The sequence below is a fragment of the Falco rusticolus genome, chromosome 2, assembly GCF_015220075.1.
Source record: "Falco rusticolus isolate bFalRus1 chromosome 2, bFalRus1.pri, whole genome shotgun sequence".
In the NCBI taxonomy this organism is placed as follows: Eukaryota; Metazoa; Chordata; class Aves; order Falconiformes; family Falconidae; genus Falco; species Falco rusticolus.
In genome coordinates, this window is record NC_051188.1 from 23074194 (window position 1) to 23088106 (window position 13913).

The 13913-nt window shown below is 41.0% G+C and overlaps 1 protein-coding gene across 2 annotated transcripts in view; it reads right to left on the reverse strand.

Annotated features, from left to right (window-relative positions):
• FLT1 (fms related receptor tyrosine kinase 1) overlaps positions 1 to 13913 on the reverse strand; it is a 117863-nt gene that overhangs the window by 99925 nt on the left and 4025 nt on the right. For both annotated transcript variants that reach the window (XM_037376963.1, XM_037376964.1), the window contains exons 2-3: positions 1641 to 1737; positions 1123 to 1343 (exon numbers count right to left, since the gene is read on the reverse strand). In XM_037376963.1, coding sequence (XP_037232860.1) covers positions 1123 to 1343; positions 1641 to 1737 — 318 coding nt within the window. The remainder of the gene's footprint in view (positions 1 to 1122; positions 1344 to 1640; positions 1738 to 13913) is intronic.

Below are 13913 nucleotides of genomic sequence, written 5' to 3' on the forward strand. Positions count from 1 at the left end.
ATTTCAGATGAAGGAAAGCGGGGCAAACAGCATGAATTATTCAGGAATTCTCAATAAAGCAACACACAATAATGGGGGGAGCTATCTTATTTTCTATCACTGTAATGAGAGGTCCATTTCATTCTGCTTTTTCACAGCACCAGTCCCACTCTTCATGTCACAAAATGGAAACAAGGGCTAATTCACTCTAATGTGAACTCGTTAGGAGCAGCAGACACATAATTTGGAAAACTTCCAGTTGCACATTCTCTGTAATATGGGCTTTCAAAATCTGTGAATCCTGATATCTTACAGTAATCTATTAATGATATTGTGTAAAAATCAAGAAAAACTAAAATATAAAATTAACTTAAATCCCTAAAGTGTGTATAGTTTCTTATTTTATTATTGTATCTATTGAAGTCAACTGCTCTGAGAAGTGTCTGATTAATATCCTGGAAGAAAACAGGATCAGAAAGCAATTTCTGTTACAGCCTAACTGACCTAATTCCAGCATTTCCCATACATTACACAACACTTGTTTGCTGAACACAATTCTGTGTTCAGTTTGATTCCATTTATTCTAGATTTTTACAATCAGTGTAACATTGACTACAGAGTACATTTTTGAATGTGACTTAACGTGCAAACAGTAATTTTCTACAGCATGAGATGATTTGGTGATCTAGATAGGCAGGTTTGGCATCCCTCAGCTGCCTAGAAATCTATACTCTTAGACAGGCAGGTTGAAGTGGACATTGTACCAGATACACGGTTTTCATCAGTCATCATCTGATTTTGTAAGATATGATTTCTCTGCTGCCTATTTCACAACAACAGAAACAACAAAGAACTTCCAAGTGGAGTTCTATTTATTCTAGCAAACTGGTCGGATTGGGTCTTTTTCTTTCTTCATTTTTTTCCTAGCAGATAAAACACTAGCATTTGTATTTGCAAGCTCTGAGAAAGCATAATATCTGTACATTTATACTAATTTATATGTTAGCTGGTAAGTTAACATGACATTTTTCAAGGCTGAAAATATTAACCCCCCTGTATTTGACCACAGCTGAACTGCCTTATTTGTCCATTTTGCTGTATTGAAATGCAAGTATCAAGACATGTTAAAAATTGTAATCTTACCGTTAATGAATACATAGACTGTAGATTCCTTCTTCTTTTTTGCTGGACTTGTTGGGTATTTGCAGCTATAGTTTCCAGTGTCACTTGCTTGAGTTCTGCTCAAGGTCAGACTGCTGCAGGACTGCTTCCCATTCCTTCCACAGGCATATTTAATTACTTTCAGCCTTTTGCTATCCTTACTTAGAGTTTCAGGCAAAGACCATGAATGAACCATTTCCCCCCTGCAAATACAGATAAGGAAGCAGAAACAATTATGTTGGTCTGCAATTATATAGCTCCAGTTCCCAAGCTTTCTTTTTTATTATATCAGGCTATTTCTGGGGTTCTCTTTTATCTTGTTTTCCAAAAACAACAACAGAAACAACAAAGAACTACTAAACAATTGCCATTGAAGTTCACTCCCCACCTTTCCCCACAATATAAGGTTTCATTTTTTTCTAATTTCAGTTACAAAAAAAAAAAAGTGTCAGGTGTATGAACTCCCAGCCAAATTATCAGAATCCAACTCAGCTGGTTACCTGCAGGTGAGATTTAAAGTCTGGCCTGCTTGAACAACGTGCTGTGTGCCATTTGTACTCAGCTCAGGAACTTTTAATTTTGATCCTGAACTAGATCCTAGAAAAACAAAGAGAGAAAAAAACCAAAACATTAACAATGACAAATCATCCTGTTCCCAGTCTGCTCATGTTTATGTTTATGATGTTATATTAGGAGAGGAAAGCAAAGAAAATGAGGTCCCCCTCACCACACATACTCTTCCTTTGGGCAGGACCCTGTTGTCCTAACTCAGGACTCACATAATCCATGAGGATTACTCAGGGGAGAAAGTACAAATTAAAGTTATGCAAGTTTTGGTCAATGACTTTGCTCTCAAGTTGTTCACTGAGTGTATCACGAAGAAAGTTCAAGACCTTGTGGCTACACATCTAACCAAGGAAGCGTGCCCTCAAGCACCACTGGCTGCATTTCCTTAGGAAACACCACCATGGCAGCCCCTTCAATGGGAAGGGCAAAAGTCAGCCACTTCCACAGCAAGAGCCACGTACTGACCTCTGAGATACCTAACCCTCACTCAAACAGCTTGCTGCAAAACTGGAACTGCTCTGGGAGGAGTGAAAGGGGATTAAGGATCTTCCCTTCATGACTGAAGGTCACAGTAACTACGGCCCCTCACCGGCTGCAGGCTTCCTACTGGCAAAGTGGTGTCAAAGGGCAACTGGACAGCTCTACAGTAAATGTTGAGAACAAGATCAAGGCACCTTCCAGACCAGATTTGCTGCTTATTGAGAAAGCAAGCGTGCCAGCATGGTCCTAGCCACAGCCGGAGCAGTCTAGTGTGGGTGAAACCCTGGGTGTCAGTGTAACATGACGTAATTCAGGACACTTGGAAACATCCAGGCAGGCTTCTCACAGGCCATATGAAAGCAATTTTTAGGAAGTCCATGAAAAAGCCCCGTGGTCAGAAGACTAGAGGAATACTGGACCTTCCCTTTCAACAAGGCAGCAAGCGCTGAAAAGGCATCATGTTTTATCTTTGCCCCGTAATAGACTATGGGCCACAAAAGCTTTTGTGGCAAGCAGACAGAAATGCGTGCTTTAGAGAAGAAACAGTCCTTGATCCATCCCATTGCCCTCCCGCTGACAGCAAAGTGTTCCAGAAGCTAGGAACATAACAAGAAAATATTTTGAAACAGTTAAAGTTGAAACCCAGTTTAAGTCTAAATCTGAACCCAAGTGCAATCTGTGAAGATTCCAGTGTTGTGAGAGGAGCAGAGAGTACCCCAGATCACTTTAAGAGAAAGTATTTCTTTGTCAACATACAAGAGAAACAGCATCATATAAACAAGGGTAACGCAGATTTTCCACTAGAACTCAGTCAAGTACAGTTTCAGTTCAGCTATTTTAAGCCCTTCCCTCAAGAGGTCCCTGCCACAGCCAAATACAAACAGCTGTATGCACCAAACATAGTAGAATCACCCACTGGAGAGGAGTCCCTCTTTTGTTGACTATAGAAGGAACTTTTGGACACCAGCTCTGGCTGAGATTGGTGACTAAATTTCAGCTGTATAAACCCTCCAAAGCCAATGGCTGCTCCAAATTCAGCAGCTTTAACCCAGCAGCAGGTGTAGCCTCAGATTAGAGGCTGAATAACAAAACTCTGTTCCAAGATGTGGACTTGAACTCCTTCAGCCTGAGAAAGGCCTAGAAGCCAAGTCTCCACTTATGGAGAGAGATGTTAAAAGTACAAGGATTTTGTACAAAAGGTAAAGAGGCACTGCCCTCACCTGCCACCTTTGGGTTGGGTTTGGGGGTTGGGTTTGGTTTGGTTTTTTTATGGGAGCCAGCTGTGCTCCATTTGTCAGTAAGTATTTCCTACTGATTCGCTGTAACATTAGTGGAGGCAAGAGATCTAAATCACCTTCTGGGACTACCTAGTGCAAGCCATGAGAAGAAGCAAATAGTTGATTAGGTCTTCAAAATCGTTTGCTAGAGGTGTTCAGAGAGCTGTTTCTTTTCCTTTATAATATAGGAAATGTGCACTATAGGGGTTAACTAACTTAACTAACCTTTGGCATCTAAGTTAGTTACATTTATCTGCAGTTTTCTTTCTAGCTCTGTATATCTTATTTATGCTGTGGCTCCAGCAGTTCTCCTGTATATGCCATCATCCATCCTTACTGAAAACAAGATTTAAAGGGTACACTTAAACATAGACATAAACTAAATTATAGCTCACTTGAACAGGCTTCAAGCAAGGGCATAACAAGTTTTCAGAATAAAGAAATATTACTACAAATATTACCAGAAATTTGAATGGTGATACTGTACAAATACACAGACTTCCTCTGCAAGTTGTCTAGACAATCATACTTCTAACTAGAAAGGAATATATTCTGCCAGCTGTTAAGAGGGGAGAAAAAAGATGCAGCAAATCTTTGAAGAAGCCATTTGTTATGTGATATATTGCAAACATACATTTTTCTCACATGCCATTTATGGACCACAACTCTGAAATGCTGGGTCTCCCAAGGAACGCACTGTGCTTTTATGGGATAGCCCTCCACAGATGCTTAAAGTTTATGAGTCTACTCATTTGCTGTTCTGAAATCATGTCCCTGAAGCTAAACATTGAGAAATTCAGATAAGATGTTGCAAGAGCTTAGGCAGCTTCTTGAGGAGCAACCTAGTCACTTTGCTTAAGAGGGTTTGTTAATGTCCTCCAACTAAACAATCTGACAGTTTGTGAAACTACCATGTTCCTAATTTTCATTTCTATTCCTCTTGTCGTGCCAGAATTGGAGGCTCAGATACTCTCCCAAGAAGGCAGTGTTTATACCCAACTTTATGAATCTTCTTCCTTGCTTCAGAGGGAAACCTGGCCCCAAGCTTCCCTGAATTCCTCCTTATTTCAGGCTCTAGAAAAGCTGAAAGCATGCAATGGTGATTAAAAACAGTTCAATATGTATGAAAAAAACATCAGTAATGGTCTACCAAAGGAATCCTTTGGGATCAAAGCCCAGCTGCTAGAGTTGCAACACTTAGCCCAGTTGTTAGAAAGCAACACCTAAGTTGCTTTCAGTGTAAAATTGATGGAAAGGTGGAAAATCCATGTGAGTGACAGGTGCTGAGAGCAAAGCAGGAGAGCAAGTCTGCAGTGCCTGGTTATGACTGCAGTGCTGAGTGTTTGGCTTTGCTCAGCACCAGCACCCTGCCCAGGAGCAAAGCCAGCCATGCAGCACCATGCCCATGCCTGACCCATGCCGAGACCAGGACACCAGCCCTGGGACTGTGGGCTGCTGTTGTTTTCAGAATCTGCCAAAGGCGAAGGGCAAGAAACCATTATAAGTGTTACAGATTTTTCTCTTGATAACTCTACAGTGATAAAAGCAAAGGCATCCACATGAAAATCTCAAGATCTATCTTAAATTAAGCATATAAAACAAGACAGCCTGGAAGCCTGTGTGCCAGAAGATCTGCTTCAGAGTTATTAAAATCAAATTAAGAAACAATAACAACAAAAACCCCAAACCAAACAAAAAAATCAACCAAACCAAACACCAGATCTTTTCACCCCATCCTGCAGGCAAAAAAACCCTCAGAAATACCAGATACATCTTCAAGCTTTTGCCCTTTTACACATATTACATATATCTAAAAGACACCACAGTATTTGTAAATATTGTGAGTGGGATCTAAAGGAGTGCTTAATGTTTGTCTGTCTTTGCTCCCATTGGTATAAGCCAGAGCTTCATCATTGATTTCAAGTAGATTTTAGACACTTAACTGCAGTAGTTATTCATATTCAAGACCTAACTTCAGCGCATTTGGCATGATACATCAATTTGTTATACATTCATTTAGTTTTTCACTGAAAAAAAACTGAAATAAAGATCGTATTTCAAGCCAATACTGTTGCTTTTAAAAGTATGCAAGACAATGCTTTTACCAGCAAGATGCTTAGTCTTGAAGAAAAATAGCTTTATTTGACATCCTATCTATTTATGGGTCATTAGCTTCCTTACATTTTTAAATGCTTCAAAACTGATGCAGAGCACAAATGCAATAGACTTTGACATGTTTACCAGAAAAGAAAAAGGAAGGAGAATAGCAGGGAAATTCCTACTGTCAATATTTAGAAGCAGATTATGCCTTCTATGTACCTTCTCTGGGCGTTTTACTTGACACTGTCTTTTCTGAAGGGTCATGGCTCAACAGGACACATTCACTTATCATTGTGCCTGTCACTATGCGACCATCAGCAGCCTACCCTCACACTGACCTACATTGGGGGGTGCAACTTCTTTTCATGTGACAACAAGAGAACTAATTAATCCTGATAACTGAAGAATCTTCTCCCATAGGGAAAGGGGTGATTTTTCTGAGCATACTCTATTTGTTTTGGAAGGCTTATTAGATACATGTGAAAGTCAGTCAACCAGGTTGCTTAATTAATAAGCAAACATTAATTTAGATTGCAAAAGTTAGCCATTCTGTCTAAAATAAGGCAAGGACAATTATTACTTTTTTTAAGCAGAGGGTATAATCTGTAATTTGCAGGGCAACAAAAGAAAGAACTTCCTTCAATTATTTTCTGCTTTGCAAAAAACAGTGATCCTCTTCCTGAATGAAGTAAATAAAAATGTGAATTATCTGTTAAACAAAACCACTGATTACAAGTAATTAAAAAAAAAGATTAAATAAATGAAAATGCATATTACTTTTCCAATATGACATGTAAGTTCAGTTCCACAGACAAATGAGTAACCATGCACACATGATCAACCTTCTACTGATTTCAGCTAAATCTCAATTTCTTTTAAAAGGGTAGACCTTCTGAACTCAAAACCAGGACCACATTTTGGAGTATTATCCCCATTTTGATTTTTTCCAGCTTCTACTTTTAAATTTCCTTTCACACACTGTGAATTTTTCTGACTAAAAAAATTAAACCCAAAAGCTAGCTTTATGGCTTAGTTAAAAAAACCCACACATATGATATTAAAAGTTATTAGAAATTTCCTTGAAGTTAACAGGTTTGGTGGCTTTTTACTTTTAACATCTTCATAATTTGAGGCTGCGTGACTCTCTTCCAACCACTCCAGTTATCCTGAACATGTTGACTGATCTTTTTTCACCTGCACAATGAGAGGTTAAGGAGAATGATCAGTTTATCTTTGCAACTTCAATGTATACAAAGAATCTGACCTTCTGGGTTTAAAGTGCCATCTGTGGGCAATAAAGTTATCCATCATGAAGTAATTGTTTCAGTCATTGTTGGATTTGCATGCGTTTTAAGGCTTGTTAAATATAACTGAACCTTTGTGGGTTTTACCATCAAAATCGTCGTTCCCTCCTGATCCAAACACATTCAGCAAAAATGTATTTTGTAGGGGAGACTCCTGCACTGGAAAGAGAGTGCACATGATTTCTTAATAGGGTCTTCACCTCTCTGTGCTCTTTAAAACGCGGGTCATTCCGTGCAAATGCAGCCCAGGACTTTACTCTTGCTTATGAGCACTTCCTTATGAGTCATCCCGTTGAAGGGGGTGGGAATGCCCACATGTGTGCAACTAATAAGCACTTGCAGAATCCGGATGAAATGCTCAGGAGCATGGTGGTACCCAGTGGTTTGACCTGCAGTGTATCTCCAGTGTAAATGAGCTGACTCTGATCTGCAGCAGCACCTTAACCAGAACATGGCCACCAGCTAACCTCATACTGGATATATGGCTTTACTCCATTTTGTAAGAAAACCTGGGATTTCAGTAGTTTTCTTTATTTCAGAGCTCCTGACAAGCTGTTATATTACTGTCTCTTCTAAAGGTACTCCAGGCCATTCTGTAAGTAAATGTAAATTATTTTTTTTTGGTTGAACAGTTGTACCTACCTATAATAATTCCAATTACATCATTACACCAAATCACTCTATTAAAAAAAAAAAAAGAGTGAGAAAGAAACAAGAACCTGTGGTCAACACTGAAGAGTCATTTAAAGTTTTGGTTTACATGTGACCATAAGGAGGAACGATGACTAACAGGTCCTCCTAGTTTAATCAATACTGAGGTCCCCATCAGCATGAATACTTGCATTTTGATGATGTTCTCCAAAGACAGGAGAACTTCTAGGCAGAGTTTTCACAAAATTTGGGTGGTGATTGGAAATTTGGTTTTTTTCCCCCTGCTCCAAGTTTGTATGTCTGGCCTGTTCCTGCCACAGGACTAGAGGTAGGAAGGATCAGCCTGGGTAATGAAGCTTTCTATTTCTGGGACTGCTGGTGGCTGGAGAAAACTGCTACTGCAAGACACTCTTCTATCTCCATGGCAGCAATAGCCCCCATCTCCTCTATGTTGCCTGGGTTTCTACTGCTCAGGCACAGGCAAAGCAGGCAGCACAGTCTGGTTCCTGCATCCAGGGGTAAACGCACCATCTCCATTGCCTGTACTTAGAAACAGCCTCCAGGAAAGACCCACAGTGCCAAACCATGAGCCACCCTGAGGTTCACAGCAGTATCTCCAGGTCTTTCAGATGCCATCTAGGTCCCCACTCTAAAGGAAACCTTGCAGTCCTTCATACACCTATTTCACACCACTTCTCTGACGCAAATCAAATCTTCACACCTGAAGCCTGCAGAAGAGAAACTAGGACAGCTTAATCTGTAAGAAAGCAAGGAGGTATGCCGTTGTCCCAAGCCAACACTGACAATTGTCCAGGTGAGCTGAAGCAGCAAAACGTAACCACTATTTCTGTCAAAGCAGAACTTTGCAGGGCAATTAAGGGCCATGGGGACTTGCAAGGATTAACAGACATAGGTCCTGTGACTGCAAGGTAGCTTTGTCTCTGTTTCCACTTGGCTCTTGAGTGAAGAGGCACCATGTGTGCTGGTACATTGCCAGCAAACAGAAAACTCAGGGCAGAAGAAGCAGCTCAAGCTGTATTGCTCCTCAATGGATCTATCACTCACACATGCCTCTGTCATGACTGAAATGCGTTCTCGTTTCCTTTCAAGATCAAGAAAATTGAAAAATGTTGGAAGCTATTTACTTACAAAGTACACACTGATGCATAAATATCATCAATTCATTGGCTTGTCCCTTTCAGGTCCAGAAGGGACATTCCAATTACCCAGTCTGGTGTTCTGCAACACATGCCGAGTCATTTCTGGATCAAATGCTTAAGTCTGATTCATCACAACCATAATTTAAGAATTTAAATTACCATTAGGACATAACAGCCAGCCAAGAAAATGGGTAAGTTAATGGATGTGAAAGCTGGACTGCTGTATGATATGGAATCATAATAGAGTCCAAACACGATAAGGTTTCTCACAGTTGATTAGAAGAGTCCTGGGAAGACTGAAATGCCTCGACCCTGACTCCACGCTCTGGAACTAAAAATCATTCAGCAGGGCAAATGGATATGCTACTGCCCAAGAAAGGCCTTCACAGGCACAGAAAAATGTGTATGTCTATTGTTTGAGCAAGTGTGTTCTTACCCTCTCAGTTTTGGATCTCAGAGCAAGCGATAAGAGTTTATTTACTATCTGTATGCCTCTGCTGCCCCTACATGTGTACACACACCAATGTAAGATTAGATGCTATAGAGGCAAAGCAAAACACCCAGTAGCTAAAAATAGAACAAGTACAATTCTGATAGCACTGCATTAACACCTCTGAGCAGTACACACTACCATGCCAATATGGCCAAAAGTTGTAAATGCAAACAAATACGTATTTCCCCAATAACTGCCAAGCGTTTTGCCAGTATTTGCCCTAGCTAAGTCAGACTGTGCTTACAGAAGCCTGGGGTAAAACTATTTCATTAAAGGGCAGGGGGGTTTTAATCACTGAAAAATTTAGATGTAGAAATTTAACAAGCTGAAATCACACGTACTTGAAATAATTCTGGCTCCACTTACTACCATTTGAAATTATTACCATTTCCCATCATAGCTGGGCAGCCAAGGCCATGCAGCTCAGTGAGCTGTGCCCATGCAACACCTGCCTAAAGGCACTTGCTTCACCAGCTCATCAGAAGATTGTGTCCTGTCTGCCCTAAAGTCACCAGGTGACACTTGTGGATGAGCACAGGCACTTTACATAATGCCAATTAAAAATAAAATTTAAAATCTAGCATTCAGAGAACCTGAGAGAAAAAAATATCTTTCTTCTTTTATCTACCCAATTTTAGTAACTCTAGAAACTTAGCATCTGAAATGAGCACCTTTGGCACTATCTAGCCTGGTGAAGGTGCCCATTTCATCAGCTTATATAAGAAGAAAGCAATTACAGAGAAGAAGTAAAACCAGCCATAATCGCAAATTTTGTCTTTCCCATTAAGCATATGGAATTGAAAATGGGAATCCAAATGTACAGTCTGACACCTCCATCATGAACCTTCATTGGATCATCACTTTGGTAAACCACCCCAAGGTGGCAAAACGCATATATGTATATATAGATGGTGTATGTTGAGAAAAGCAAGATAAATATCACAGTTGTGTCCGCCTTCATCTGGTCTTCAACAAAGTGAATGCCCAGCTTAAAAAAAAGCAGGTCTGCTGAGGCTGTTCTCAGCAAGAACTGGTTACAGCAGGGCTAGGCTATAGTGATACCTTCACAGCCATGTTCAGCATAGGTCCATGTGGCTCATATACCCCTCTACCCTGCTGTGCCTGCCCTGGCCCCTACAGAGAGACCCTGCTCAGGCTGTTGTAAATGAGAAGTGGTTGTGACTCCATCATCTGCCCATCCAAAAGTGATGCCGTAGGATCGGCCACTGGCACTCACCCAGAAGTATGGTTTCATGCCTCTACACATCATTAAGCCTGTGCTGCTTATGGGATTGTAGGTAGCCCTACCTGTATTACATCTGTGAGCCATCAGATCTACTCCATCACTTACTGAGACGTGTTAGCAACCACTGCACCTCTGCTCTAATTGCACTGTGACAGATCCCAGAACATAATCATCAGTTCAATACTTTCTGAAAAAAGTTTATCCCATTAACTAGCGTAGTAGGAAAGTACTGAGATGGTAAAAAGACAAAGCAAGTACATTAAAACAGACAGAAAAATAATTTAGAATTCCTATATAGAGTAAGGGGGTACACTTTCTTGACCAAATTAAATTTCTTTACCAACTTGATACTTAAAATGTGTAACAGATTCCCTGGTAGGACAAATTATGCAATACAGTAGGATTGAAATGGAAGACTATTTCATACAGTCACACAAACTGCCTACCTGCCAGTAACCTGCCAGCTCAGCCAGCAATACAGGCCTGTCAAATTCATCTGGGGCTGTATTATTCATTAAGCTGTGCACATAGAAATAATTTATGAACTATATACAAGTAAATGTAAAGCAAAGTTGCAGGATTTCCACTTTGCTGAAGGCTGCCAGTTATTATTTCCGATGCTCCATCATTACACCTGAACTGTCCTGCAACACTCCAAGACACACACGAAAAAGAAAGTCAGGAACTGACTTTCCATCCACCCTACTTAAACGTATAAAGCAAAGCTATAGGTGAAGGCCCTGGGTTCAAAACAAGAGAAAATAACTAATGCAACACAATGGTTTAAACTAGAGATGAGAAGCACCAGAACAGAGGAATCCCTTGCAACGGCTCCAGAGGCTAAACCCGTTCTGCAGTTAAATGACACCTAAACCACTAAATCTAGGGTAGGGGCACGAGCAGAAAGCTTCTAGCAAGCTTGCCTATGGCTCAGTTTACACTGGGAAATTATAACCATTAATACTTATAAAATAGGTTAGGACGAATGTTAATTACAGCACTGCATGAAACAAAGAAAGGCGGGGTTTCAACCCAAACACTACCAGCACAACAGAAGAAGAAAATTCTATTATACAATATAATGCAATTTAATTCCACTATGTTATATCCATTTGCCATAAACACGGACAACACCTGAGTTTTGGCAGGCACTAATTTTAGCTTCCTTGACCCTCAATCCCACGGTTTCTTAGTAAATAATAGTGGATTTTAGATCATACTACAAAAAAAATTTCCTCTCTGGAGAATTTTATCAGATAACTGCTTCCTGCAAGGTTCCTTGAACCTCCCCTGAAGATCAGATGTTGGACACCGCCAGAGACATGACACGGAGCTAAACAGAACCCTTGTCTGATCCAGGATGGCAGCTCTCACGCTTCTGTTAACATTAGTCCACGGTGATCCTGATGAGAGGTTTTTCCACAGAGGAACAATAATGGGAGCAAAAGGGGCAAATTCCTTCACTCCGTGGCAGGGAAGAATCCCACAGGAAGGACACTCAAGTGAACTATGTGAAATTGTGAAATTCCTCTCATGAAACACCCTCACACTCATCCCTCGCTGCTCCCCACACACTAAGCAGGGGGTCTTGTTCCCAGAGCACGGGCTTCCCAAGGGAACTTCCGAGGAACAGAGACATCTGCTCACGGGTCCCTGGCTCTGCAAGGGCCACCATGCCCACTCCACCCCCGCTTCCGGGCACGGTGCAGAAATAATGTCACCACACTGCCACAACATCTATCCACTGAAGTCCTAGAAACACTTCCTTCTAACCACTTCCCCATCCTTCAGCTGCTCTAATGGCAAAGAGCACCTTGTTTCAAGGCCATAGCTCCAAAAGAAGCAATACAACTTAAAAGGGATTGCATTTAGGCGTGCTTAGTGCCATGTATCAGGGAATGCTGGAGGAGCAGCCCCATCATCTAGAAAAGTCACGCAAACAGAAATCAAGTGTCAACTGCATCACGCTGAATTGTGTTCTAAATATATTACAAGGGTGACTTAACATTGTGGATATGGACAAATTGATTTTGGTAATAAAAATCAACTGGGATTTGATGGGAAAACAACAGAGATAGTAAAATCAGGTCATCGTGAACGTGAACCATTAACACAAGCCAAACAAAAATCTGGGAAAGATTATTAATAAATCAGTTAACTGTTTCACAAGCATCTGTAACTGTCTTGGACAATACAGTTGCATCACGAGCAAAATCATCCTCCTCTTCATCTTTAGTCTGGCACATTTCCACCCACTGTGCCACAAAAAAAACCCCAAAAAGACAAATACCAAACATGACTTAATACCAAAGAAACAGTCATCCACACTCCCAGTCCAAGTTTCTCCATACATATCAATGGCTCAAGACTTAAGTTGCAGACAAAAGTACTTCTGAAATGTATAGTTTCAAATCTCTTCCCCCACACACCCTTGTTTCTCAATCTGTTAGCGCTTTGCTTAGTTCCAGCATGTGTTCATTCTGCCGGTCACAAAAGGCATGATATTGTTCCATGCTTGGCTTTGGAGAGAGCACTAATGCCTGTATTTTCACTTTTCAAACTGCTGTTTGCAGCATTTTTCTTTTAACCACCAGGATTTATGCAGTGCTGACCTCCAGCCGTGGGGGAATGAAAGTGAACTTCTGCATCTTGTTAGAAGAAAACTGTGTGGGCACCTTGCTGACAATCACTGGCACCAATTTTAGGATGAGCGGTTTCCGCGTGGTGAGTTAAGTAGTTAGGTCATTCCCAGCTGGAATGCTTGGGAAAGGTTGTTTCTCCATTGCAGGAATATGTATAGTGAGGATGCATCACAAGGGCAAGGAAAGAAGGGCCTGGTACTGTCCATGGGTGGATTTCATGCTCAAATATACATAGAAATGTTTCCCCAGCATTCTTACAAATATTGATAGCTGAAAAAAAAAGAGGCTGCTGGGGGAGAAGCGAGATCTAAAGATAAAGCATGTCTGCGGAGGGAGCAATTTGCTTCTTGAAGGTCTTACACCAGTAGGAGGAACTTACCTCCAAGAGCAGAGGCGACTGTGGCTGGCCATCCTACAGCTCCTGGCAAAGCTACTCTTGCAGCAGTGTCGCTTTCCATTCCCTCTGGGGCTGCAGCAGGAAGTCCCAATCCCTAACTTTGGGGCAGGATTCAAAGGAACAGTTTTGCTGATAAAGCCCCACCACAGCCCCATTTGTCACAGACTTCTAAAATGCCGAACCTTAACTCTCATCTGTGGAGCTTCCTCCTTTCCCAATCTCAGTCAGACATGAAAACTAGCAAATTGATAAACATAGTGCTTGAATTTTCCAAACCACATGAAAGTGTAAGGACTCTGCAACTGTCCTGAAAATCTGGACAATTTCCTTTTGTCCTAAACACCCACACAGTGTGAAGGGCTACTGGTTTCAGTCTTTGAAGCATGTGACAAAAAATAGGCTCAGCTTGTTTGTTATTGTTCACATGTAAAAAAACCCCACCACCACTAAAAAAAT